Here is a 23,758-nt window from a genome sequence, read left to right as displayed (position 1 = left end):
AATCTCGCGAGAGTTTCGTAAATCTGGGAGCCATCGATCTAGGCATCTGTTTTGAGATTCCTTCCGGGGTTCAAGTAGTGTGGGGCGTTGCAAGAGATGACGCGGAGCAGCCGCCAAAATCAAAAGTCTGTTTTGCTTTTAGCGCAAAGAAAGCGACATTTTCAAGAACAAAATAGGTTAAAGTGACTTTAAGAAACATGCAGGGAGCGTCCACGAAAGGTAACTCTCAGCCATATTAACCGTTAGCTCGTAAAAACATTTGTTTTGATGCTAATGCTAGTCGAGGCAGTTTGTTAGCTTCAATGTTTAGCCGTACAGCTCTCATGTTTGTTGTTTGAGAGTTCATATGAGTATTTTTTTTGTTATTCGCAGGTGTTTTGAGTCATCTGAGTCTACTGGAGGTTCAGGCAAGGAGCCGTAAAGCTCAACCTCGGCAGCAGCAGAGTCGTGTGAAGGAGATGAAGGTTAAAGTGGAAGAGCTGATCATGCAGAGAGACCAGCTGAGAGCAGAGATTCAGACACACCAGGTGAGATGAGTTAAGGACAGTGGTTCTCAAAGTGGGGTCCGGGGACCCCCAGGGGTCCTTGAGGGGGTTCCAGGGGGTCCCCAGCAAAAAGGGAAATAATTTATTTTCGCTATAATTCCATCCATAGGTAATATGATGACAGAATGTATGACTATGTTGATCATGGGTTTCATACATTTTATGTACTAAAACATTTAAAAGCAAAAATCTTATCCCATGGGGGACACTGGGACAAAATCTTATAAAATGGGGGCCCATGGTCTAGTTTGTGTCAGTTTAAGGGTCCTTGATATGAAAAAGTTTGAGAACCACTGGTTTAGGATGACAGAAAAGGTTGAGATTACATAATTTGTACTAATAATACTGATGGTGAGTCATAGTGGTAATGGTAGCTTAGATAAGATAAGATATGACACTTTAAAGCGGTGGTTCCCAACCTGGCTGCTGTGACACTTTAATTTCCTGTTGGGATTAGTACTAACTATCTATCTACAGCTTCATATTAGCTTCAGAGAAACTTTTAAATCCATTTTTGCACAAAAGGAGGACTGTGTATCATGACTTACATTGTAAGTGCACTATGAAGGGATCTTCTAATGGCCAGTATGAACAGGAGGAATAATTACGGCAAGAAAGACCTATTTCAATGTTCATTTGGGCTCCTAACTGTTGTTTAAGACAGACATGAAAAATTGCGAACCGGACCAGAATCTATGAATATGCAAATAGGTTTCTCTTGTGTAGAGCTGAAACGATTAATCAATTAGTCAATATGCAGAAAAAATATTTGCAACTATTTCAATTATCAATTAATCCTTCAAGCAAATATGCCAAACATTTTAGGGTGAATGTAAAAACAGCCATTTAGTGTCTCTGCATACATCATTCTGCATAGTGAAGGTCAAACATCTAAGTGAAGTTACAATAAGAAAAACACATTTTTGAGTGAAGAGGGACTTTAAATTATTTAAAGGATGTATTGATTCAACTTTATGGTAATTTTGGAGGCTGTAGTTTGAGGAGCTGTTTATTTTTATTGTGTTACACTGACAGTCGTTTTTAATATTTTATATCAGTGAGGATAGACTTAAAATAAAGCCTCCAAAATTACCATAAAGTTAAATCAACACGTCTGAAACTGTCATCACTGCTCCATAGCGATTTATATGGATATTTGGATATAAAATTGCATATACTCTGAAGAGGATTTTGCCCATATCACCCACTTCTTCAACAGCAATTAAAAAACATTTAGGTGTATAATACTGTTGCAATTATATGTATTAATGTCAGTGCATCTCAGTGAGCAGTCTAAAAGGTCACCCTGTGTATCACTAACTTTATCTATAATTCTGTTCTTCTTGTGGGTTTTTTTGTGTACTGATTACGTCGGTGCTGTTTCAATCGTCCTGCCACAGAATCTCCAGAAACTGAGGATGTCTATGGACAAACAGTGTGCACATGAAGAAGACGAGGAAATGGATGAAGACTCTGAGGACTCACAGATTTTGCGTCTGATGGCCAGACATACACAACTGAAAGACCTTCTGCATGCTCATCACCTCATTGGTACTGTTACATTATTGTCGTGCCTGCTTTAATTCATTCTAAGTAATAAAATAGTGATCGGTTCGGTTATATGTCTCAAATTCTTTATCAGTCTGTTTTAATCTGCTCTCCTCACCTCCTCTGTTTCATTCAATGGTGTCACCAGGCGGGTACGACATCATAAAGACTTCTCAAGGTAAAGGAGTGTGCGTGTCTCTGGCGACTGCCTATGAGGGAACTTACTTAGACACGTACAACCTGGAGATTGACCTGAAGCCAACTCTGAGGATCAGTCGCCATAACATCCCCTCGTTCATCCCCCTGAACAGCCTGGCTGAACAGAGCAACATGCAGACAGACATCAGGGGTTTTCTGAACACCCTCAGCCAACATCTCAACGCCTTCGCAAGTCGCAAGCAGCAGCTCAAGCTTGTTAAGGTGCTAAACTTTGCTATTTTTAAGTTGTATAATGTTTCACAATGACTGAGAGATGTTTGTCAGTAGCTGTGCTGTGAAACTACCCTCCAGTATAAAATGATTAGACTCAGGTTTCCTACATGAGCATATACTGTTATATAATATTTTTTGACAATTATCCCTCAAATTTAGATATTAAAAAGTTGTGGCAAAAATATTGTACAGAGGCAGTACATGTGACTGTAGAACAATTAACTTTATTGTCAAAGTGGAAACTTACAATAAATACAATAGTACATTTTTAACACCAAACATCATTATAAATTATTGAAATAACTTGAAATGTATTTATTAGTAATAATTACATAAAAGAAATGCAACAAATGATTCAACTTGAATTAAGGAAATAAAGGGTCTAATATCTGCAGCATATAAAACATTTATGTACCACAGTTTCTTTTTGCAATTTTGACAACATACTGAAGAATGTCACTACCAAAATACCTGAATACTGATACATTAATCTATCAGAAACGTATTGGCCAGTAACCCAGTCAAACTGTCAGATCACACATCCTTATTTGTGGTGTGGGACAGTAAAAATCTTCCTGAAATCTTACAGAAAAATGATGCTTGCATAGTTTTTTTTGCACAATTTGCAGATTTTTAAAGACAGACATGCAGTTTTTCTTAAAATACTATTCAATGGTTTCTAAGCCTAGAAACACTTGACTGTTTTAATAGTTTGATAATCTCTTATAGAGAGTAGAACTGTAATCTTACTAGTTTGAGGATAGCATGCATGTAGTTTGTTTTGGGAGATTAACTCACTTATCTTGTCTTGTTTACAGGAGCTGTTCCATAAGTCTGTTGAGGTGCTGGAGAGTAATGTTTTATGTTCAATACTGGTGTTGATGTTCACCGTGCCAAGAGAAAACACTGCAGTACTCTGCAAGCTGGAGTACACGGATCACACAAGATGCCTTCCCACACAAGTCAACTTTGAATGTGAAGGTAGGCTTGTTATACTGTCTGTGTCTGTACCAATATAATCCATAAAACAAAAGGTGTCTTCTTACACCAATGCTGTAAACTGTGGACACAATCATGAAGAGTTGAACAAAATAATGTTTTCCACACATAACTCTTATCTGCTTCACATAAAGTCTGTGTCTCAGTAGTTTCACAACATACATTCTTTACAGCTCACCAATGCTGTTCCAGGATTGTCCACAAATGTATAAACACAAAATAATTAGGCAAAATAAAGGCTGGGAAACAGTCAAAAACTGTATCTCTCTCACACACAGATCAGCAACACCTGCAGCTGACTTCCCGAGTTAAGCTCTTAATTACCCAAAAGAAAGAAGCGCCACCTGGTGGTTGGAGGTGTAAAAACAATTAACACAAATATATACAGTACACGGCTGCAACTGCAATGATTATTTTCATTTTTTCATTATTTTCTCGATTAATCAATTAGTTGTTTGGTCCAAAAAAATGTGAGAAAATGGTGAAAAATGTTTATCACTGTTGCCCAAGATGCAACCTAAAATGTCTTGTTTTGTCCCAACCAACAGTCCACAACTCAAAGATATTCGGTTTGCTGTCATAGAGAACTAAAGAAACCAGAAAATATTCACTTATTAGAAGCTGGAACAAGAGAATTTGAAGATTTTCTCCGCAAAAAATGGCTCAAAAGGATTAACCGATTATCAAAATAGTTGGCGATTTAATTTTGTAGTTGGCAACTAATCGATTAATGATTATGCTCTCACATTTCCCTGTAATATTTACTGTTTCTTGCAGACGAGAAGCTTCCCGAGTCTCCTCAGTGGAAGGAAAACTGCACCTTACTCATGGAGACTCCTGTGCACCAAGCTTTGATAACCATGAAGAAGATGGGGAAAATTGCTTAATTTATTCAGAAACGAGGCGTTGGATATGTATAAAACTGAGTACTGTTTGTGCGTTTTAATGAAAAATAATGTATATACTTAATTTGTGTTGTTTATGATGAAACACTATCAGTTAAATGCTTTCTTTTTAGTTGAGGTATTGGAAGTGTAAGTACAGATTAAAGCGTTTTTCCAGACTTCCTCTATGGAGGTTGCACAATTAATTCCATTTGACTTTTGTCCTTGAGATTTTCAATAAATGCTGTGACCTTCATTTGTAAAGCTTCCCTCTGAAACTTTCTCAGCCTCTCTACTTCCTCTCGGGCTTTCTGCTGTTGCCTGGCAAGCTCTTTTTCTGATATTGAGTCAATAGTTGCGATATTTTTCATCTTCATGAGAGACAGGTTGCTCTGGATGTTTCCTCTGTGTCTCACTGACCTTGTGGTCTTGACTGACGGTGGTGGTGCCGATATCGACCGACTCTGCTCTTCCAGTTCAGATTCGTGGTCGTGAGACTGGATCAATCTCCTGCCATCAGATGTGTAAACGCCCCTGAAGTGTGTCTCAGCATTCTTGTGTCTGCCTATTTCTTTCATAGCGATGTTAATCGTAGCTTTAGGCTCACAAACTTTTACTATCGCCACTCTTCTCTGTTCTTTTATCACCAAGTCTCTTCTTTGTTGAAGCATTTTGCGAGTGTACCTGTACTGTTTGTCAAGCAGGTCTAGTTTATGCCGGAGATCTCTGTCTTCCTTTTGGTTCAACACTCTCAGCTCTCTCTGCAGCACAGGTCTTCTGTAGATTTGATCCATTATAAACAAGGTACTAGAGGGAGAAAAGCATGTTTTTGGTCCATTTATTTCTGTAATTTAGTCACTTATAAAGTAAATTAAAGGATGTCATTTTCTTACCTGATAAGTGTGCACCTTCCCTCAGAGTACTGTGTCATACAGGTGTGTTTGCTGCTATGGCTGTCTCAGTATGTGTAATATAATAGCCTATTGTAAGTGGATGGGGTTGTTTGTAATTGTGCATTGACACATTCCTTAAGAGATTACATTTCAGGATTCCTGCAGAGTGCAGTCACAGGGCTTCTCGCAAGTCATGCAATCAATAAATAATGATTCACTTTGTGCGAGGTACTTAGGCTAAAAGTGTTTCCTTTGTGATTTTATGCAGCTGTAGTGTTTTGAGGAATTTTAATATTCCAGTCTCACATCATCTTTTATTGTTTGGGATCTAAGTTATATTTTCGGTTGGGGTAACAAAATCATCAATCAAACTACTTCTACAATATTCTTCAGTTTCACATGATAGATCTTTAATTTATTGGTCAATTCTTCACTGTAATGTCGTAACCCACTGCACAGACAGTGTAGACAGTTGTATCATATTAAATATCAGGCATTGCTGATCAGGGCTGTATCAATAGGAACACTGATGTCACGAGTCCAAATTCCCACAGCAAACCCCTCACTTTTGTAAGTAATGTTTTCCAAAACACAAAAGTTGAAAAATTCAGCATTATTTTCTGTTACTTTTATCTCCCTACATACTCTTGAGTTATTTTTTCAAAGCAATATGGCAAAAATCTCAGATTGCAGCTTCTCAAATGTGAACGTATTTGTAATCTGTGATTTTCTGTGATATCTTGGTTGGACAAGCCACTGACGTTACCTTGGGCTGTTTGCTGACATTACATGGAACCAATAAAGAAAATAATTCGTAATGAATCATGTTAATTATCGTTATTTTCGGCTATATTCTCTATACTGCCAGAAATATAACTAATGGAGAATAAAATACCTCTTTTTACTTGTATTTAACTAGTTTTGCCTAAAATAAGTGACATTTAAAGATATTGCCCCAAAGCTTTAAAAACACCATGTGATAGGTTTCCTGTAATTGTTGAAAATAAACTTCTTGTTAAATTCCCCTGACTTTCAAAGCTGAGTATAAGTTTCAATAAATGCTTTTAGTGATGACAAAAATGTTTATTATGGAGCAGCACTATCCCTTTAATATGTCATGTGTTAGAAAGCCTGCCCCTCTGGTAGTTTGATCCCTCCCGCGGTAAAGTGAGGCACAGTCTGGATCATGGCACCACAAAACTTCCCAAAAAATCATGCAGTCGTCTTAAAATCGATGAACTGTTGACATCTCTGTCCGGTAAGTACATTTGCTAAATGCTTGAGCACAATTTACTGGTAACAGTGATTCACTGCCAAATTAGCCGTTATGCATCATTTATCATAAACTGCTGCATGTTTTCATTCAAATCATATTGATAACACATTTGAATAAATCCGTTGTATCAGTTCAGACACTTTAATCATAGATTTTTGATCTCTTGAACTTGTAGACATTGCTGCGCATGCGCACTTCGCAACTGGGGTGCAAAAACGTAATCCTGGAATTTCTCTGACCCTTCCGGTCATATCAGTACTGATAAACCTACTACAGTTTCTTCTGTCTTCTGCTTTTTTCTTCCCCTTTGCTTCTGCATCTTCCCCTAAATAGTTTTGTTATTCATCACAACTATGTTGACACCAGTGAGGCCCCCAAATAATACATCCATGACCGTTACCCAGCTAAGGTGACGCCATGGTTCTTGCAGGTATGGAAAGTCAAACGGCTCAAAATTCGTCTGTTTACACGTATTTATTTTTTCACATTAATGCTTGAAAGGTTGGTTCACTGTGAGTAGGAACAGTAATTATAGTAATTACATTTTTCTCACTCATTCTTTAGTGGTATTTAGATATTTTTGGTTTCATTTGCCCCTCTTACCGACATAAATAAACATTTACTGAAAATAATCATGGAGAATAAACATTTTATGAAGATCCATACAGGGACACTGATAAAGCCACCCTCCTTTGATTCCGAATATTTTTTTATTGAGAGTGTTATAACATTCTGCGTCCTTTGTTGTTATGCTAATGGTAATGCTGCCCAGAAGAACTTGCTCTGCAAAAGTGTGAATACTGCCAGCAAAATAATAGCCACTAAGCAACACAGAGCCTTAGTGACATCTACAAAACCCTCGCCCTCTCTGACCTGTTTTTGCCTTTTTACCTTGCCTTTTTGCCTTCTGATTTGGACACTGTTGCTTCGCTGACTGATCACCGACCTTGCTCTGATTAAAAGGACTGATTTTGAACTGCTACTCAGTCTGTTTCTGCATTTGAGTCCAGGCCTGTGGTTCAGTATTGACAGTACTCATAGCAGTACTACAGTTATTGCTGCACAGTGGAAAGTATTGTATTGTGTATATTTCTGGGCTGCGTTGTGTCTTCTCTCACATTGAATCTTTGTAATCTTTGTCTTTGATTGCTACCGATTGCTTTTTTGTTGTTTTTTTATTTCTTCTTAGTGTGTATGTTTTTTATGGTGTATGTTAAGTTTTGTGCACACACTGCAAACCAATTTGGAAAGAATTATGGGCCATTTTTCAATGCACCTTTACATTTCCAAAGGATCACTTTCTATAACCTATAAATTAAGGTAGAATTTAGTTTGTGATTGAACTGGTCCTCTCTTAATCTGTTCAGGCATGGTTGCTATTGCTGTTGACAATAACTACCTGTTTTTTTTCTTTATTTCAAACAAACCACAGTAGTCACTGCTGGAACTACTAAATGCATCACATCCTCCGCACCGGAAAATCTTTACTAGGAAATACCGATCAGACAGTGAGTGTTCAAAACTGAGTAAAGCTTTCATGAAGCTGCTACAGTCATTTCTTGACTTAATTTTAACATTTTAAACATGTTTTTCTTCCGTTTCTAGGCGTGGCACAAGTGTTACTCTAGCTTTGTAAAGATGATGCGGGCAGTGTGTATTGACGTACCAGGAGGACCAGAGAATTTGCTGCTGAAAACTGTCCCCAGACCTCAACCCAAAGATGGAGAAGTCCTAATCAAAGTTCATGCAACTGCCCTCAACAGGGCAGACTTACTACAGGTTCAGTACAATATACATTTCTTCAAAGCTTAAGCACAGTAATCTCCTTGAAAACATAACTTTTGTTGCTGCTGAATGTGGTCATTTCACTTTGACTTTTCACATATGACAAAATATAAGCATTTCTTGTTGTTTATAAAGCAACATGTGGTGATCTTGATTCCAAAACACATCTAAGATCATGTAATTACTGTATGATAAGAGGTCATTTGTCTTCCATAGAGGCGAGGCTTGTACCCACCTCCTCCAGGTGAGAGTGACATCATAGGCTTGGAGGTGGCTGGTACTGTGGATACTCTGGGCCCAGGGTTGAAAAGAGGCTGGAAGCCAGATGACAGGGTAATGGCCTTGCTCTGTGGAGGAGGATACGCAGAATATGTTTCTGTGCCCGAGGGGCTTCTCATGCCCGTACCGCCTCACCTCACGCTCTGCCAGGCTGCTGCAATCCCAGAGGCCTGGCTCACTGCTTTTCAGCTGCTGGATCTCGTAGGTATAACATGAATTTTGATCAATTTTTTTTTAGCAGTTTGAGATAAAATATAGTAACATGGGGGAAAAAACATTTAAAAGCCCATACAAGCTGTTAACAAAAAAAATTAAAGACAACAAATCAACAGCAAATAATAGAAATGTAAGCCAGCACATCCCTGAAACTTTACGAAAAATAAATAAACATGAACACAGATGAGATGATGATCAGCATTACATGACCACTACCACAAGTATTGCATCCCCTCTTGTTATTTATAATAGAATATTCATATTTCAGCAGGGGAATATTATTTATTTTAAAGCAAAGTAAATGGTATCTGACTGTTTGTATTCCTCCTAGTCTAAATATTTTGCGGTTTTATGGTGTTACTGTTTCATTACTTTGTTATGTAATATGAAGCACTTTGTAGCTTTGTTCTGATAGGTGTTAGCTGTAATAGTAGTAAAAATAATCTTACATAATGTAAGGTCTGCATCAGAGTAATACAGTGTTTAAGCTGTAATTTGACGGTCATAGATCTGTAAAGAAACTAACAATTCTCACTGTGATGCTCTCATCCATTTCTACCAGTGTGAAAATCTAAGAAAATTAAAATAAACGTAAAACATTTTTCAAATGACATGATGATTCAGCCAAACATGGGTGAAGATGGTTATTTTCCCCTAATTTAATGCTTAATTTTAAATGACCAGATTACCCCCCTCTTCTTTCTTTCTACAATTAACAACGAGTCAAAATTCAATTCTGTTTTTTGTGTCTTCTTGCCATCTGTCTTACAGCTCAGGTGAAGGAGGGTGAAGTGGTGCTGGCTCATGCTGGAGCCAGTGGAGTTGGAACAGCTGCTGTTCAGCTGGTTCGTCTGTTTGGTGCCGTGCCCGTCGTTACTGCTGGGAGCACAGAAAAACTGAAGATGGCTGAGAAACTGGGAGCAGCAGCAGGGTTTAACTACAAAGAGGAAAGCTTCGCACAGGGAGTTCGTGACTTCACAGGAGGTGAATTGTGTAGCTGTAAAAAGTCCGCTGTACTGCACAAAATGTACTATCTTTACTGACAATCAGTCACTGCTGTGATGTTTTTGCATTGTTGCAAACAATGCGGGAAGTGTTATGGAGCCTTTTCCTTGTATTTTCTTCATCTGTGCAGCAGTGGTAGCAGTGCTGCTCATGATCACTACCAAGTTGTTCTATTTGTTCCAAATTTTTTTTAATGGACCTAAGACCTGTTTAAAATGTTAGAATAGAAATTTAGAGTTGGTATTTCGTGCACAACTTCATCTTCTCCCAAGCTGCATGGAGAAAAGAAAAAGTCCAAAGACAGCAAAACTCCTCATCTCTTGCTTCAGGTTCAAACTTTAAAGGATAAATCTGGTGTAAGTCTGTATTTTTAAGATATATCAAGTAGTCATTGATGTGTTTTTAAGACTTTTTGGACAACAATGGGCTGTGGTGCAGAAGAATAATATAGTTTATATCAGTCTTTGGCTACTCACAATAAGCCTCGCTTAAGTTGTATAACTATACTGTATCTTCACAGGCAAAGGCGCAAATGTCATCCTTGACTGCATTGGTGGGCACAACTGGGAACAAAATGTGAACTGCTTAGCCACCGACGGCCGGTGGGTGCTGTATGGCACCATGGGAGGCAGGGGAGTAGAGGGAGATCTGCTGGGCAAACTGCTCTCAAAGCGAGGCCACTTGCTCACCAGCCTCCTCCGCTCTCGCAGCCTGCAGGTGAGAATTCAAGCCAAGCAGAGATGACACACCGACACACCAGCTGTGTTTCATCGTCTGAGCGTGTGAACGTGCTGGCTCGTATCAAATGAAAATTCACTGTTCAGTCTGTGCCTGGTTTTAGTTTTGGTTAACTTTGCTTAACACATTTCTTGTATTTGCATGTCTGTAACTGAGACTGATTTTAGCTTTTCATTTGCATTTTCTCTTCACAGTACAAAGCAGACCTGGTGAAGGCTTTCTCACACAGAGTGTTACCGTTTTTCACGGACCAGCCTGCCTCCCTGAGGCCAGTGATTGACAGCACATTCAACCTGGAGGACATTGCAGAGGCTCATAGACACATGGAAGCCAACAGAAACATGGGAAAGATTGTCGTTAATGTAATTCCACAGTCTCAGGAAAATCTTTAACTACAACCATATAATAATGACTCTGAAATGTATTTGAAAATTATTTGTCTCACACAGATGTTGATTGTGATTTTAAATATGCACCATCCACCAATAAAATGATCCAATGATTCAATATCCAATGTGCAGTATCTTCTGTAGTGTTATAATACAGTGGTGATAACAGGATTACCTATTACTAAAGGTTCATTATTATTATTATCAATATTGTATTTAAGGTGGAGACAAAAAGAGGCTGTGTAAGTCTTACCAAACCCTCCTGCCACAGGAGATCCACAATGACAGTCCTCTCCACAGATACCATGCAAAATACTAAACAAACTTTATAAAATATTATAAGAAACCATCACAGGAAACCCTGCTGTCAAGCATATTCAGATTTAAATTTACTCCTTTACTACTTTAAATAAATAAATAAATAAATATTAAAATAATATTATAATAATAATAATATAATATAAAAGGTAGGCAATAAAATCAGATTTCTTAAAAAAAAAATCTTGAACTGTATGTGCACATTTCTTATTGTTTATAAATTGGATAGACTCTAAATACTTTCTAAATTCAATCATGAAAAGTTCAGACAATGGGTGAGAACTTGGATTTATGAATGCGAACCTATCCCAGTAAAATTAATAAATCTGTCAAACTTATCACAAACTTGGCTTCCAGCTTAATAAAATACATGTTTAGTCGTATCTTTGAGCACTTTGAGTTTCACTATGAATGAAAAGTTCGGTACAAATGTATTATTATTATTATTATTGTTATTATTATTATTATTATTATCATTACTACTACTACTACTACTTCTACTAATAATAATAATGATAATAATGACAATATCATAATATAATAATCATAATAATATTAATTATTATTATTACTTTGTCGCACCCTCGAGCGCATGCCAATGTCACCCCTGACGTCACAGTCTCTCTTCCTGTCTCTCACTTCCTGCTTCGCTGCGGCTCCTCTGAACTTTTTTCCTCCGGTGTCATGAGGAGAGCTGCGGTTTGACGAGGCAGGAACCGTGTATCGGCTTGGTTTCGCGGGACAGACCTGGAAAGCAACCAGCGGACAAACTCTATGATTCGACCTCAAAAAAACAGGAAATTTATTTATTTCCAGTGTGTAAGAGCCAAACTTGTAACTTTTTCCTCCCGCTGCTGTGCTAAAGTTGGCTAGGACAGTTAGCAGTTTGTGGAGAGTTGAAGTAAACCTAGTTAAATATTTGCCGCAAATATTTAGTCCTTGTTTTTTCTTCCTAATCGATCAACGACCTTTTCTCTTGTTTATTGACTTCCTCACTTAACTTTTATAAGCTCTAAAGTTACTTCTCTGGTCTGCCCTGTTTCTGCTAGAAAGTCATTTGCAATGTTTATGGGGTTATTTTTTTCTGTCACAGGCACCAAATCCTGAAACATGGAGGATCCAAACAGACCTCAGCGTAAAATGTCAACAGCAGGAGACAGCCTGTACGAAGTCCTGGGCCTGGAGAAGGGAGCATCCCAAGAGGAAATAAAAAAGGCGTACAGGTGTGTTCACACTCAGATCCTTTACTTAAAGGTGCAGTGTGTAAGATTTAGTGGTGGACAGACTTGGCAGAAATTGAATATAATATTCATAAGTATGTTTTAATTAGTGTATAATCAAATGAAAGTAAGAATCATTGTGTTTTTATTACCTTGGAATGAGTGGGGAGCAGGTTGCCAATTTTTTTTTTCCCAGGATGGCAAAGTCATGACTTGCCCTACTCTGCCTCTGATTAGCTGGTACTTGTTGCCTTCGTTGGTTGGGTTAGTTAGTTAGGTTTAGGCATGAGGAGTGAGATTGGTTAGGGTTCAATCAGAGGCAGAGTAGCGTGGGTCATGACTTCACCATCCTAGGAGAAAAAATATTGCGAGCAGGTCCCCGCCCCCATGGAGGCAACGTGTTGTGCTGCCATGTTTCTACATTTGCCCAGAATGGACAAACCAAACACTGGCTCTAAAGCAGGTTTTTCGGGTTTTTAGGGATGCTTGGAAGGGGTGTTGTATTCATTTGGTTGCCATCTGCAAATCCAACACACTGGTCCTTTAAGTAAGAATCAATACCACAATGTAAAAATGTTTCATTACAAGTAAAAGTCCTCCACTGTTATCAGCTCAATTTACTTAAAGTACTCAAGTAAAAGCACTAATTTTGCATCAAAAAATCTTAACTTAAATCTTAACTGATACATTGAATAAATGTAACATTGTTAATACTGATGAGCCAATGCATAAGAAGCATTTTAGTGTTGTAGCTGCTTGAGGTGGAGCTCGTATGAACTGCTTTGAAACGGTCTCAAGATGAATCTGAGAGGTCTTGAGATGATAGGCTGGGTAAGATGGATGAAAAAACATAGTTCTGCTAAATACATTTGGATTAATTTGTCAGAACTTTTCTTTAATCTTTGCATTTTAAAAAAAAAATATTGGATAGTTTAACCTGTTTGGGCCTCAAGCTGTTATTTATTTGAAACCATGTGAGAAGTTTAGAGGGGAAATGTCTCTGTGGTGGAAGTGCAAACAGCTCATAGACATCTGAAACGTGACAAAGAGACACATACAGACTGATTTTTTTTATAAGACGTCACAAGCCAAAAAGTTTGGGAACCACTGGTTTAATCCTTAATAATGTAGTGTAATTTATAAGCTTAATATTATGTTATTTTCAGTAAAATTTTAATCTGAAAAATAAATAAAGCTGTCAAATAAATGTAGTGGAGTAGAAAGTTTAATATTTCCCTCTGAAATGTAGTGAAGTGGAAGTATAAAGTAGCTTAAAATTAAATAATACTCAAGTAAAGCACTTAGAAATTGTACATTCCACCACTGGATCATAAAGATAAATTACTCTTTGTAGCATTTAGCAAACATGTGCTGCAACAGTAGTGATGTGCTGGTATCGAATTTTCAAACTACGATCATTTTCGGTAAAAATATCATGATAAACGGCGCTAAAATACTTAACACCATGATCACCTTGGATTTTATTCACTGATCAGTTGTCTGTATGTTGAAGTTTCGTTGGACTCTGTCTAAGAAATAAAACCAAAAACAGTTTAAATATTGTTCAAAGTTTAAGACGGTTGTTGACTGTAGAGCTGCAATTAAAAATTACAGCTCTCCAACAATGAAAGCGATTGGTTGCGGTATAGGTCATAAATCCCTCCCCATGTCCCATTTTAAAAGATGGGACATGAGCCAAACTACTAAATCAAAGTACACATCAAATACATTTTCCCTGAAGATAGTATTTGTCATTTTAGGTGGTTCTCATTGCGCCGATGTTTGTCTCTGTGTTCACAGTGTCCAATGAAAATGACGATAATGACGGTAATGGTAAATGGTCGGTGGTACTGATACCATCAGTGTATAGTAGCAATGGTAAACCGGCACATCTCTGAGTCGCTGAACACTAAAATATGTCAGGTAGAAATGTGCATGAGCGAAAGGGCATGATGAAACATTTCCATGGAAATAGACGATCATGTCTTCGAACTTTTGACAGGATATGAAACCAGTGAAACCTCAAGAAAATGCTACTTTCTGTGAGCAAATAATGTCGTCAAGATTCTGTGTTTCTAATACTTTGCTTCCCAGAAACGCTCACCTAATGTTTCACTTTTTAACAACTTTTTTTTTTACAAAGCTAAGTGTTGTCCAAAGCGCACGTTGTAGACCGGTGTGTAGAAAAGTAAAATCATGGATAAGAAAGTGCTGATTTCCTGCACTTTACTACATTTATTGATAATGTTTTCATTGTAAACTTCTGGCAGGCATCAAAGAAAAGTTTCATTTTATATAAAAAGCTTCATTTTCATTAAACTTACTTCACCAGCTAGATTCATAAGATACTAACGGCGGGTTTACAATAATGAAAATAATGACACAAGTTTAAAAAATAAAGACGACTTAAACACTTGTAAAACACTCGTAATGGACTCCAGTTTTCATACTTATCGATTTCATGAAGCACTTTAAGATATGACGACAGTGAAGTTGGGTTTCGGTTTCGCAAATTGGAAACACAGGAATATCTGGAATGTTGATAATGAAGATTTAAGAGTAATGACACACATGTAGACAGAGATCTCCTCAGTAGAAAGGCAAAATAATATAAATTCAATTGAGTATTATTAAGATTATACTAATAATCATACTAAAATAGTAGAAGAGTCTCAAAATAAGCAAGTTACAGTTTTCAGAAGAACGTCTTGTATCTTATTTGTAACTAAAATGTGTTTTTAATTGTTACCCTTTGGAAAAACATCCCTTCTATGTTAGTTTTAAACTTAAAAAGGCATCTGAATTCCTGATGTAAAGTTCCTGTGGTGTGTATTGATAGCGGCACTTCAACAACGGACAGAATAACGTCACAACCAATTGTATAATATCATTCGTTTTCAGGAAGTTGGCATTGCGGCATCACCCTGATAAGAACCCAGGTAACCCAGAAGCTGCTGAGAAATTCAAGGAAATCAACAACGCCAACGCCACCCTCAGCGACGAGAACAAGCGGAAGATCTACGACGAGTATGGATCCTTGGGACTCTATGTGGCGGATCAGTTCGGGGAGGAGAGCGTCAAATATTACTTCCTCATGTCCAAGTGCTGGTTCAAGGTGAGAGGCATGATGGGAACCGGGATTGTATGGTTAAGAGTGATGTGGTTTCGCAAGAAGTGAAAACTGATTGAAACGTATTTAAAGCCAGGATTTGAATTTGAAGATGTATTAAATTTTTAAATATACTGACACTCATGTCCTTCTTCTTTTCTGTTTAGGCCCTCATGGTGTGCTGCAGTGTTTTCACCTGCTGCTGCTGTTTCTGCTGCTGCTGTTTCTGCTGCGGGAAGTGTAAGGCGCCAGAAGACGAGGATTTCGTCTATATGGATCCGGAGGACCTGGAGGCGGAAATCAGAGAGCAGGAAGCAGGTGAGTGACTTTGTTCTAGAGTAGAGTCGAGTAAAGGAAGGCAAATATCAGCAACATTTTACTTGAAGTCCCCCTATTTATTGTAGCTTTTATAAGCAAACCGTTAATAAATAGTTTGTAACAAACTATAATGCAGTTCTAATCAGATATAAGGACATTTTAAAGTATTTGTCAGCAATTGTAAGTTCTCCTAGACATATTTTATATTATTATCACTATGTTTTAATATATTGTCATTAATTATCTGTTTATACACCAGCCTGTAAGTATAGGTGCCCACAGGAGGAGTTATAGTTGTTGACAAATACATTAATAAACACTTATATCTGCTAACAAATACATTATAGTGTGTTATAAACCGTCTATTAAATGTTTATATACTACTTATAAATGCTAAATAGTGGGACGTAAGTTAAACAGGTAACAGTAAACTCACTAAAACAACATCATAATGACCTGATCATAAATCAGTAATATTCTGTTGGTTGTGTTTATTGTGAATACTTGCTTTAATGAAATATGAAAGTGTTTAAGGCGTAAAAAGAAACACAAAACAAGCAAACGTCTGAAGTGGAAAAACTAAAACAGTCTGAAAACTGAGCTCAAAAGAACCTTTAATGAAAACCAGTAAACTGTACACAACGTCTTCATTTTTACCAGTCTGGATAGTTTGTGTTCATTTTTGTGAATCATTTTACATTAAAGCCAAAAGAGAAAAAGAGCTTCATCAGTTTGTATTTCACTGATACATTTTGATCTGCCACTTCCTGCGCAAAGATGAAAGTCGTCACATGACAGCAGAATTTCATTTTTGCAAATTAGATGCGTCCAGTGTCTAAAATGGGAAGCATGTTGTGCTTTTAGCAGCCCCAGTTTGTTATTTAGGCGGAAGATACGGATGTACAATACTGTGCAAAAGTTTTTAGGCACTTATGAAAAAAAGCTGTAAAGCAATGATGCTTTCAAAAATAATGCCATGATTTTTTTTATCGATCAATTATGTCATACAAAGTTCAGTAAACAGAAGAAACCTAAATTAAATCAGTATGTGTTGTGAGCAGCTTTGCCTTTTAAACAGCAGCAGTTCTCCTCGGTACACCTGCACACAGTCGGCGTCTCAGCTGCTTCTGTCTCTTCATATAATCCCAGACTGACTCCATAATGTTTAGATCAGGACTCTGGGGGGGCCAATTAACCATCTGTAGCAGGACTCCTTGTTCTTCTTGTCAATGAAGATAGTTCTTTATGACCCTGGCTGTATGTTTGGGGTCATTGTCAAGCTGCAGAATAAATTTGACACCCCTCTGATGAAATATAAACATCTAAAGTGCCATAAAGCCTTTGCACAGTATTGTATGTATATATATATATTCTTAACTAAATTAAATGTCAACTGTTTATTGTTTAGCAAATGGAAAAAACACTATGCTTGACAGTGGATAAAGAGGGACATGAACGTTGTCAATTGCGTGAACGGCAGCTTATTATCAGAATTTTTAGGGTTTGCGTTTGTTGAAGAAATAATTAAAATAGAGATGTGGTCTGTTCAATCATCAAAGTATGTGGTTTATTAAATGCTCAGAGAGAGAGAGAGAGAGTATGTGCACGTCTCAGCCGTCCACCCTGAGCGCAGAGAGGACGTTGTTAAAGATAACAGCAAAGTCACAGATTGTAATACAAGAGAGTGCAGTCGGATACCAGACTGGAAACTTTCTCTCGCAGCCTGAAGGAGGTTAAATCCAGCTCATATCTCGGTTCTCTGCTATGACTGTGACTCGATCGGTCATTTAAGAAGCAGCGTTGGTTTGCTCAGTGTTAAATTTTGTTTCACAGAAGGAAACGATGTAAAAACTATTCAGCCCGGCGCCACTGCCGCCAATGACACTTCAGGTGGAGTTGTCACCTCTCCAGGTAAAGTTCACCTGCCCTCAGCTGACTGCTGCGCTGTGTAGAAGTTCATGTTATGGCAGCTTCTAACACTGCTGGTCTCGGGCGTGGACTGTACTAACATTTTATGTAACAACGATTTGCATTTATTAATATCTTCTTACAAATGCCCTATTCAGCCTCATACAGCCGATGCCGTGAGATGCTGTAAAATAAACAGAGGTGGCTTTTTTTATAACCTTTGTCCCTTTTTACTTATCAATAACTTTGCTTGCTTGCACTTGCTTGCGCTTGTTGACCACGGTGGAAAATAAAGGATACTAAAATTCTAAATTTGAACATCCAGAGCAGCGATTCTCAGCCTGGGAGATGGCTCCAAGAATAAAACAACATTTCTTTTATCTATTCCTTCTTTCTATCATCCCTGTTTTTCAGATTTTCTCAAATTTGGGGAATTAGTCATCAGTCTTCAGGTTTCTGTTGATTTAACAAAAATAAATTAATTTTAACTGTTCTAAACCATTAACAAAACCCGCCGCTGGTGTTTTCCTCTTCCACTCCCCTCTCCCTACCATAGACCCATTTTTTCTTTTTTGGGGGGGAGGGGTTGTTTAGGGGGAGATATCAGGTCAACAGTATATGCCTCATAGAAGTGGTATACATCATCTGAAAGCTGGGAACCTGTAGATTAATTTGAAATGCAGCTCAGCACCATGTGTAAAGTTTTTCTAGTCATAAATCTGTCATAAATGTTGTGTTTTGGTTAGGCACCTATTCAAATTTTGAAAGTTTAGAGTGTATAATGGCTTAGAACATTATGATGGAAGTATATAATGGCCATCCTGCTCCGTTATGTCTCGTAAGTTGTTGCAGCAATTTTTGGTTTGATATCATTTATTACACAGATTCCGTGCAAAATTTAACCATTTTTGACCACTTGAGAAATGATAAAAATGGTAAAAATCCCTCTAAAATACCACAGTAAGACACAGGGACCTTGAAGAACACCGTAGAAAAATTCATGTTATTATTTGGTATCAAAAAGTTTTGACATTTGGAGATTTCTGTAAGAATTGAATTTTTTTTTTCCGGCACTTGGATGGCGAGCACTTCTGTTCTGGAAATTGCCCAGAAAAAGCCATAAATCCTCTGAATGCCTTCAGTCTCTAGTTGGTTATAAAGTCTCATCCTAGAGGTCACAATAACATTTTATACAGTGAGGTCAAGTTTCAAAAAATGGTCTCACTACAATGAAATAGCTACTATGGAGACTAACATCATCACACATGAATACAATTGGGCTCATTGAATCCACAAGAGTCTCAGCTTTCCAGTCAGACCCAATTTATGCAATTCCAACACTGTTTTGGGATCCCAGTCTGCAGAAATATTCAAATACACCATTTTTAGAATAGGCGAAAATAACACATTTATACTGCATTCAAAAAACTGCATGGTTTTTGCCTCAAACTGCATGGGATTAGCATAAAGTAGGCGTGTCTGTAAAGGGGAGACTTGTCGGTAACCGTAGAAACCATTTTCATTCAGATATCTTGAGGTGAGAGGTCAAGGGACCCCTTTGAAAATGGCCATGCCAGTTTTTCCCTCACCAAAATTTAGCCCAACTTTGGAGCGTTATTTAGCCCCCTTCCCGACAAGCTAGCATGACATGATTGGTACCAGTAGATGCCTTAGATCACTTAGTTTCATATGATACCAGAATCTTCACTCTAGTCCGCTACAGGCTCTGAAAGACAGTAAAGTCGGCTGAGGACGCCGGCGTCCTGGTGGAGTTTAAGAGGTTAAAGGCCTCCAAGCCAAATACTTAGAGAACCACCAGTTGCAAAAGGTATTTATTTAAGGCCGGCTTTTTTTGTGCTGCTTGTTCACCGTCTGTAGCAATTATTTTGTTTTTTAAATTTTTGCTCCATTTTTTTGCTCCATTCTCCTGCTCTACTGTGCTTTATAACCTGTAACATGATGTCAGGTGTTGAGAACTGCTTGAGCGTATGTTTATGTACTCGTCCTCGTCTGAAATGTTTCTTTACAGCATTAATCTGTCTTGTAGGAATGATTTGTTCACCATGTAAGTCCTGCACCTTATGCAGTATTTACTGGTTTAGCAGCAAAAAGAAAAATATAGTCTTCTTTATTTCCAATTTTACTTTAGTCTACCTGGTTTTAATGTTTCATACAAATATAATAAATATAAAGAATGGGATGCTGAACAGGACAAACACCCAACCGACCCAAAGGTGCTGCACAACAACAACAACAAAACAGTTCAGAGATGAACGAGATTGATTGAGAGTCTCTGAAAAATTAAACGTAATGTTTCCCAGATCCTCCTGAACGTCTGATTTGAATCATAAATCAGCTTCTTCAATTTCATGAGGGCAGCAATCTGTGTCATCCACGTATCAATGGAGGGGATTTCTTAGCTAAACATAAAAAAAAAAAGGTTAACAAACAAATAAATGTATCAAAAGTGTAATCTTTGGTAAAAATAAACAGATACAGACTCAAATGGAAACTGTTTTCCAATAACATCTTGAGTATTAATGTCTCTCCAGTGTTGTTGGATAAGGTCACAATAACCAAACAGATAAATGAAAACATCTTAGTAAGACTTTGTTCCATTTTTGTAACAAAGATTTGAAGTATTTGGAAATAATTTCTGGAGGTACAAAATATATTCTGTGAAAAAAAAAGTGAGATTTTGATTTGTGCTCATCAATAAAGGTGCATCCAGGGACGACCCTCTCAGGTATTTCAGGCCACTGTAATGCACTAAACCACTAATTAAGATCAGCTTCCCATAATACTGACTTTAAAGACTGAAGAAGAAGCCCGACTTGTCTGGAATCTGGAGTTAAATTCTGAATTTTGCCATTTAGGTTTTAGCATTAATAATAAGTATTTATGTGTTTCCGTTGCCCTCCTTCAACTGAGAATCTATAAAATGTCTTAATTGAAGAAACTTCTCAATTTCTTGTTTGAGAGGATGAATTCAGTTTTTACAAACCTGACTGAAACACACCTTTCGACACAATTTAATAATCCAATATTTCTCATCTATGGTTCACAGTTTCATCTAGTAAGGAGAGTGAATAGTGGAGGTATTCTGACTAACATGAGGTTTTTTTTTTGTGCAAATTTTTACTTTATTGAAAACAATCAAATTCAAAACACAACAACATATAAACAAGTATAAGAACAAAAAAGAGGGAATGAAATTATGACAAACATTTGAGGAGGAAGAAAAAACATGAATTAAAAATAAATACAATTTACATTCAAATAATTCAATAAATAATTTTATAGGTTTGCTGCTGTTTTTATTTTGCAGCTTAACTGAAGAGTTGTAATATATCATCATATCATTTAGAAACAGTGTAAAGTTGAGTTTTCTATTGGTCCATTTAATTTAATTTAATTATAAACAGTTATATATACTGTATATATTATATACAGTATGTTCTGACATCATCAGGTGAAGGATTGTGATGAATACAGCTTTCATGTGACTATAACTAGACTAGTGACAGATGTAGTTGTGTGTGTTTATATAGACACATGATACTGTGACAGATACATTAAGTAATAAATGGAGATAAAATGAACAATATTTAACTTTGCTGCATTATGAGTAGATGGCTCTGTGTTTGTGTGAGGCTCCCAGCTGTTTTGCTGCTTTTGCTGAGAAAGTGTAGAAATTGTAGCTGTCAATAAAGTTTTCACACCTGCCTCTGTTACCCGCCGCAGGTGAGAGCGTACCGATCATGATTCAGCCTCACGCCACCAACGGCACCTCGGGGCCCGCAGTTGTCCCGCTGCCAGAGAAATGAAGAGGAGCGAGCGCGACGGCTTCAGGTTCTGGACTGCGTCATAAAACCGCGTCATCAGCGGTCGTGTTGATCATTTACAAACTGCCTGATGATGAGTATAAATGCAGTTTCTGTTTGAATGTGGTTGTTTTGTTTTCCTCAGAAGACTGTGGCTGACACGCAGGAACACATTCATCTCAGAGGGGGTTTTGTTTACATGAGCGACTTGATTGTGCCATAGTTTTTTTGTTTTGTTTTGTTTTGTTTTTAAAGTGCCAACGGGTTTGTCTTTGATCCAATCATGTATTTATTTCTTTAAAAAAAATTTTTATTTTTGAATACTGGGCAGTATCTGGACTGCAGTGACAAAGCCGTGCAGATCAAATGAGCTCTGGAGGATTCGTTTTTTCATGTTGCACTTTAAACTGTCAAATTCATGTTAGAAATCCTAAAGCTGCCACAATGGTCTGATGTGACTGAAGATGAATCTTGAGTCCAATTTAATGTTTTTTTTGTTGTTGTTTTTTTTTTTTTAATGCAACATAAAATGCTGATTCAGGTTCTTCAGATTGTTAGAGGCCAACCACTCAGACACTTAAGATGTATTCAGTCATAATGTAAATAAATACATATTATAGAAACAAGATAAGGGCTTCCATGAAATGTACAGACAGGCTGCACTCCCATAGATTTCTAGCAAAATCACACAAGTACCTTCGTTATTAATTAATCTGCCGAATGTTCTCTCAGTTAATCTGTAAGATGTCAGAAAAACGCCCATCAGATGTTCTCTAAACTCAAGATGACGTCTTAGAAATTGCTTGTTTTGTCCAACAACAAGTTAATCTGCAACTTTTTTTGATAATTAAATCGTTTGTCATTTTTCAAGCATTAACGCCAAACGTTTAATTGTTTAAACCACTCAAATGCGACAATATGCTGCTTATATTGTAGTTATTTAAATATCTTTTGCACTGTTGGTCGGACAAAACAAGCAATTTAATGACGATGGAAATTTCTCACATTTTTCACATTTTCTTGTCTGTTTTATTGATAAAATAATAAGCAGATGAATCCATGATGAAAAAGATCCTTAGTTGCAACCGTGATTCAGTTTATTGTATCAGAAAAACAGCAAATATTCACATTTTCATTCACAAAATCAGTGAACAACATAAAAAATTGGTTGCTAATTGTTCAATTAATCGATAAAAGCTCAAATATACAGTATGCAGTATTTAAATTGATAGGAAGTGTTTCTATTATGCATATTTGGCCAGCTGCACTGTACCTGCTCATAAGGTGACCTCAAGAAAAAAACACGAGGGGTTAAATAATTTCAGAGGCACTGATAAGACTCTGATATTCTCTGAAAAGCTTTCTTCTTACACTTTACACTAAAATGAAACAGTAAAACAGTAAAAAGCTCGACAACAAAAAAAACCTTTTTGATTTGTTGATGTATTTTTGATGATATCCAGATGATCCAGATGTTTTTCTCTGTGGTGTTTGAGATGTTTTATTGTAGGTACAATGAACTGATGCTAAAGAGAAGAATCATGTTTTTTTAATGTAAATTTCAGAGATATATTTTTGATTGGAAGTTTTATGACACATTAGTGTGTATTAAGATTAAAAAGCCTTAAATGATGTAAACCTTCATGTTATATTTTTCTTCATGCTGTGTGTAGAAATGTCGGTTTTATGCCTCATTTTTACAATTTGATCTGTACTTTTATTCCAAGACAGCAGGAGGAGTGACAGTCTTATGTATCGAAGTCTTGGTTTTGTAAACGACTGTTTTGCCAGCGACAAATGTGCCTGAATACATTTAACTGGAATAAAGTCTTTTGTTATTATTTTTTTATTTTAGTTTTTTTGAATGTTTTGATCAAAGATGAAAAAGGAAAAACTATATATTCATGTTTCATCATCTCAACATTCCTGGGGTTTGTTTTTTTTCATTCTTTCAAACTTTTACATGTTTCCAAACTATTTGTCTCTGTAAAATGTGTTTTTGTCTGATCAAATAAACTCGGGTGATATTCATAACGTCCTGAAGTCGTCTTGTATTTGTAACTGTTTGCTAA

At 37.1% G+C, this 23,758-nt stretch overlaps 3 protein-coding genes across 5 annotated transcripts; all 3 read left to right on the top strand.

The window, feature by feature from the left end:
• The first annotated feature begins 80 nt into the window (after positions 1-80).
• cenpo (centromere protein O) lies at positions 81-4,672 on the top strand. The gene is made up of 6 exons (XM_042437196.1): positions 81-219; positions 373-527; positions 1,946-2,096; positions 2,242-2,513; positions 3,344-3,506; positions 4,302-4,672. Exons 1-6 carry the CDS (start codon positions 198-200, stop codon positions 4,409-4,411), a joined length of 873 nt encoding a protein of 290 aa, XP_042293130.1. The 5' UTR covers positions 81-197; the 3' UTR covers positions 4,412-4,672.
• A 1,423-nt stretch (positions 4,673-6,095) lies between these two features.
• On the top strand, positions 6,096-11,107 carry tp53i3 (tumor protein p53 inducible protein 3). Its single transcript, XM_042437187.1, has 7 exons — positions 6,096-6,559; positions 8,010-8,085; positions 8,183-8,356; positions 8,579-8,846; positions 9,629-9,841; positions 10,383-10,579; positions 10,795-11,107. The coding sequence occupies exons 2-7, from the start codon at positions 8,032-8,034 to the stop codon at positions 10,990-10,992; spliced, it is 1,104 nt and encodes a 367-aa protein (XP_042293121.1). The 5' UTR covers positions 6,096-6,559; positions 8,010-8,031; the 3' UTR covers positions 10,993-11,107.
• Positions 11,108-11,934: 827 nt separating this feature from the next.
• dnajc5gb (DnaJ (Hsp40) homolog, subfamily C, member 5 gamma b) lies at positions 11,935-23,720 on the top strand. 3 transcript variants are annotated; one of them, XM_042437203.1, is made up of 6 exons: positions 11,935-12,122; positions 12,401-12,530; positions 15,429-15,642; positions 15,804-15,954; positions 17,788-17,865; positions 21,607-23,720. In XM_042437203.1, the coding sequence occupies exons 2-6, from the start codon at positions 12,418-12,420 to the stop codon at positions 21,687-21,689; spliced, it is 639 nt and encodes a 212-aa protein (XP_042293137.1). In that variant the 5' UTR covers positions 11,935-12,122; positions 12,401-12,417; the 3' UTR covers positions 21,690-23,720. The 3 variants fall into 3 exon arrangements, with proteins under 3 accessions (XP_042293137.1, XP_042293136.1, XP_042293138.1); XM_042437202.1 differs by having other exon boundaries at positions 11,936-12,126; XM_042437204.1 differs by lacking the exon at positions 17,788-17,865 and having other exon boundaries at positions 11,939-12,126.
• The last annotated feature ends 38 nt before the right edge of the window (positions 23,721-23,758 follow it).

Source organism: Thunnus maccoyii, chromosome 16 (assembly GCF_910596095.1).
Source record: "Thunnus maccoyii chromosome 16, fThuMac1.1, whole genome shotgun sequence".
Classification (NCBI taxonomy): Eukaryota; Metazoa; Chordata; class Actinopteri; order Scombriformes; family Scombridae; genus Thunnus; species Thunnus maccoyii.
This window is presented reverse-complemented; position numbering and strand designations above follow the sequence as displayed.

Excerpts from the sequence above, each read along its gene's own strand:
- cenpo (XM_042437196.1), top strand. The coding sequence starts at position 198 with ATGCAGGGAGCGTCCACGAAAG. Across the intron at positions 2,514-3,343 it reads AGCAGCTCAAGCTTGTTAAG|GAGCTGTTCCATAAGTCTGT; the intron begins GTGCTAAACTTT and ends TCTTGTTTACAG. Across the intron at positions 3,507-4,301 it reads AGTCAACTTTGAATGTGAAG|ACGAGAAGCTTCCCGAGTCT; the intron begins GTAGGCTTGTTA and ends TGTTTCTTGCAG.
- tp53i3 (XM_042437187.1), top strand. The coding sequence starts at position 8,032 with ATGCATCACATCCTCCGCACCGGAAAATCTTTACTAGGAAATACCGAT. Across the intron at positions 8,357-8,578 it reads ACAGGGCAGACTTACTACAG|AGGCGAGGCTTGTACCCACC; the intron begins GTTCAGTACAAT and ends TGTCTTCCATAG. Across the intron at positions 9,842-10,382 it reads AGTTCGTGACTTCACAGGAG|GCAAAGGCGCAAATGTCATC; the intron begins GTGAATTGTGTA and ends GTATCTTCACAG.
- dnajc5gb (XM_042437203.1), top strand. The coding sequence starts at position 12,418 with ATGGAGGATCCAAACAGACCTCAGCGTAAAATGTCAACAGCAGGAGAC. Across the intron at positions 12,531-15,428 it reads GAAATAAAAAAGGCGTACAG|GAAGTTGGCATTGCGGCATC; the intron begins GTGTGTTCACAC and ends ATTCGTTTTCAG. Across the intron at positions 15,643-15,803 it reads TGTCCAAGTGCTGGTTCAAG|GCCCTCATGGTGTGCTGCAG; the intron begins GTGAGAGGCATG and ends TTTTCTGTTTAG.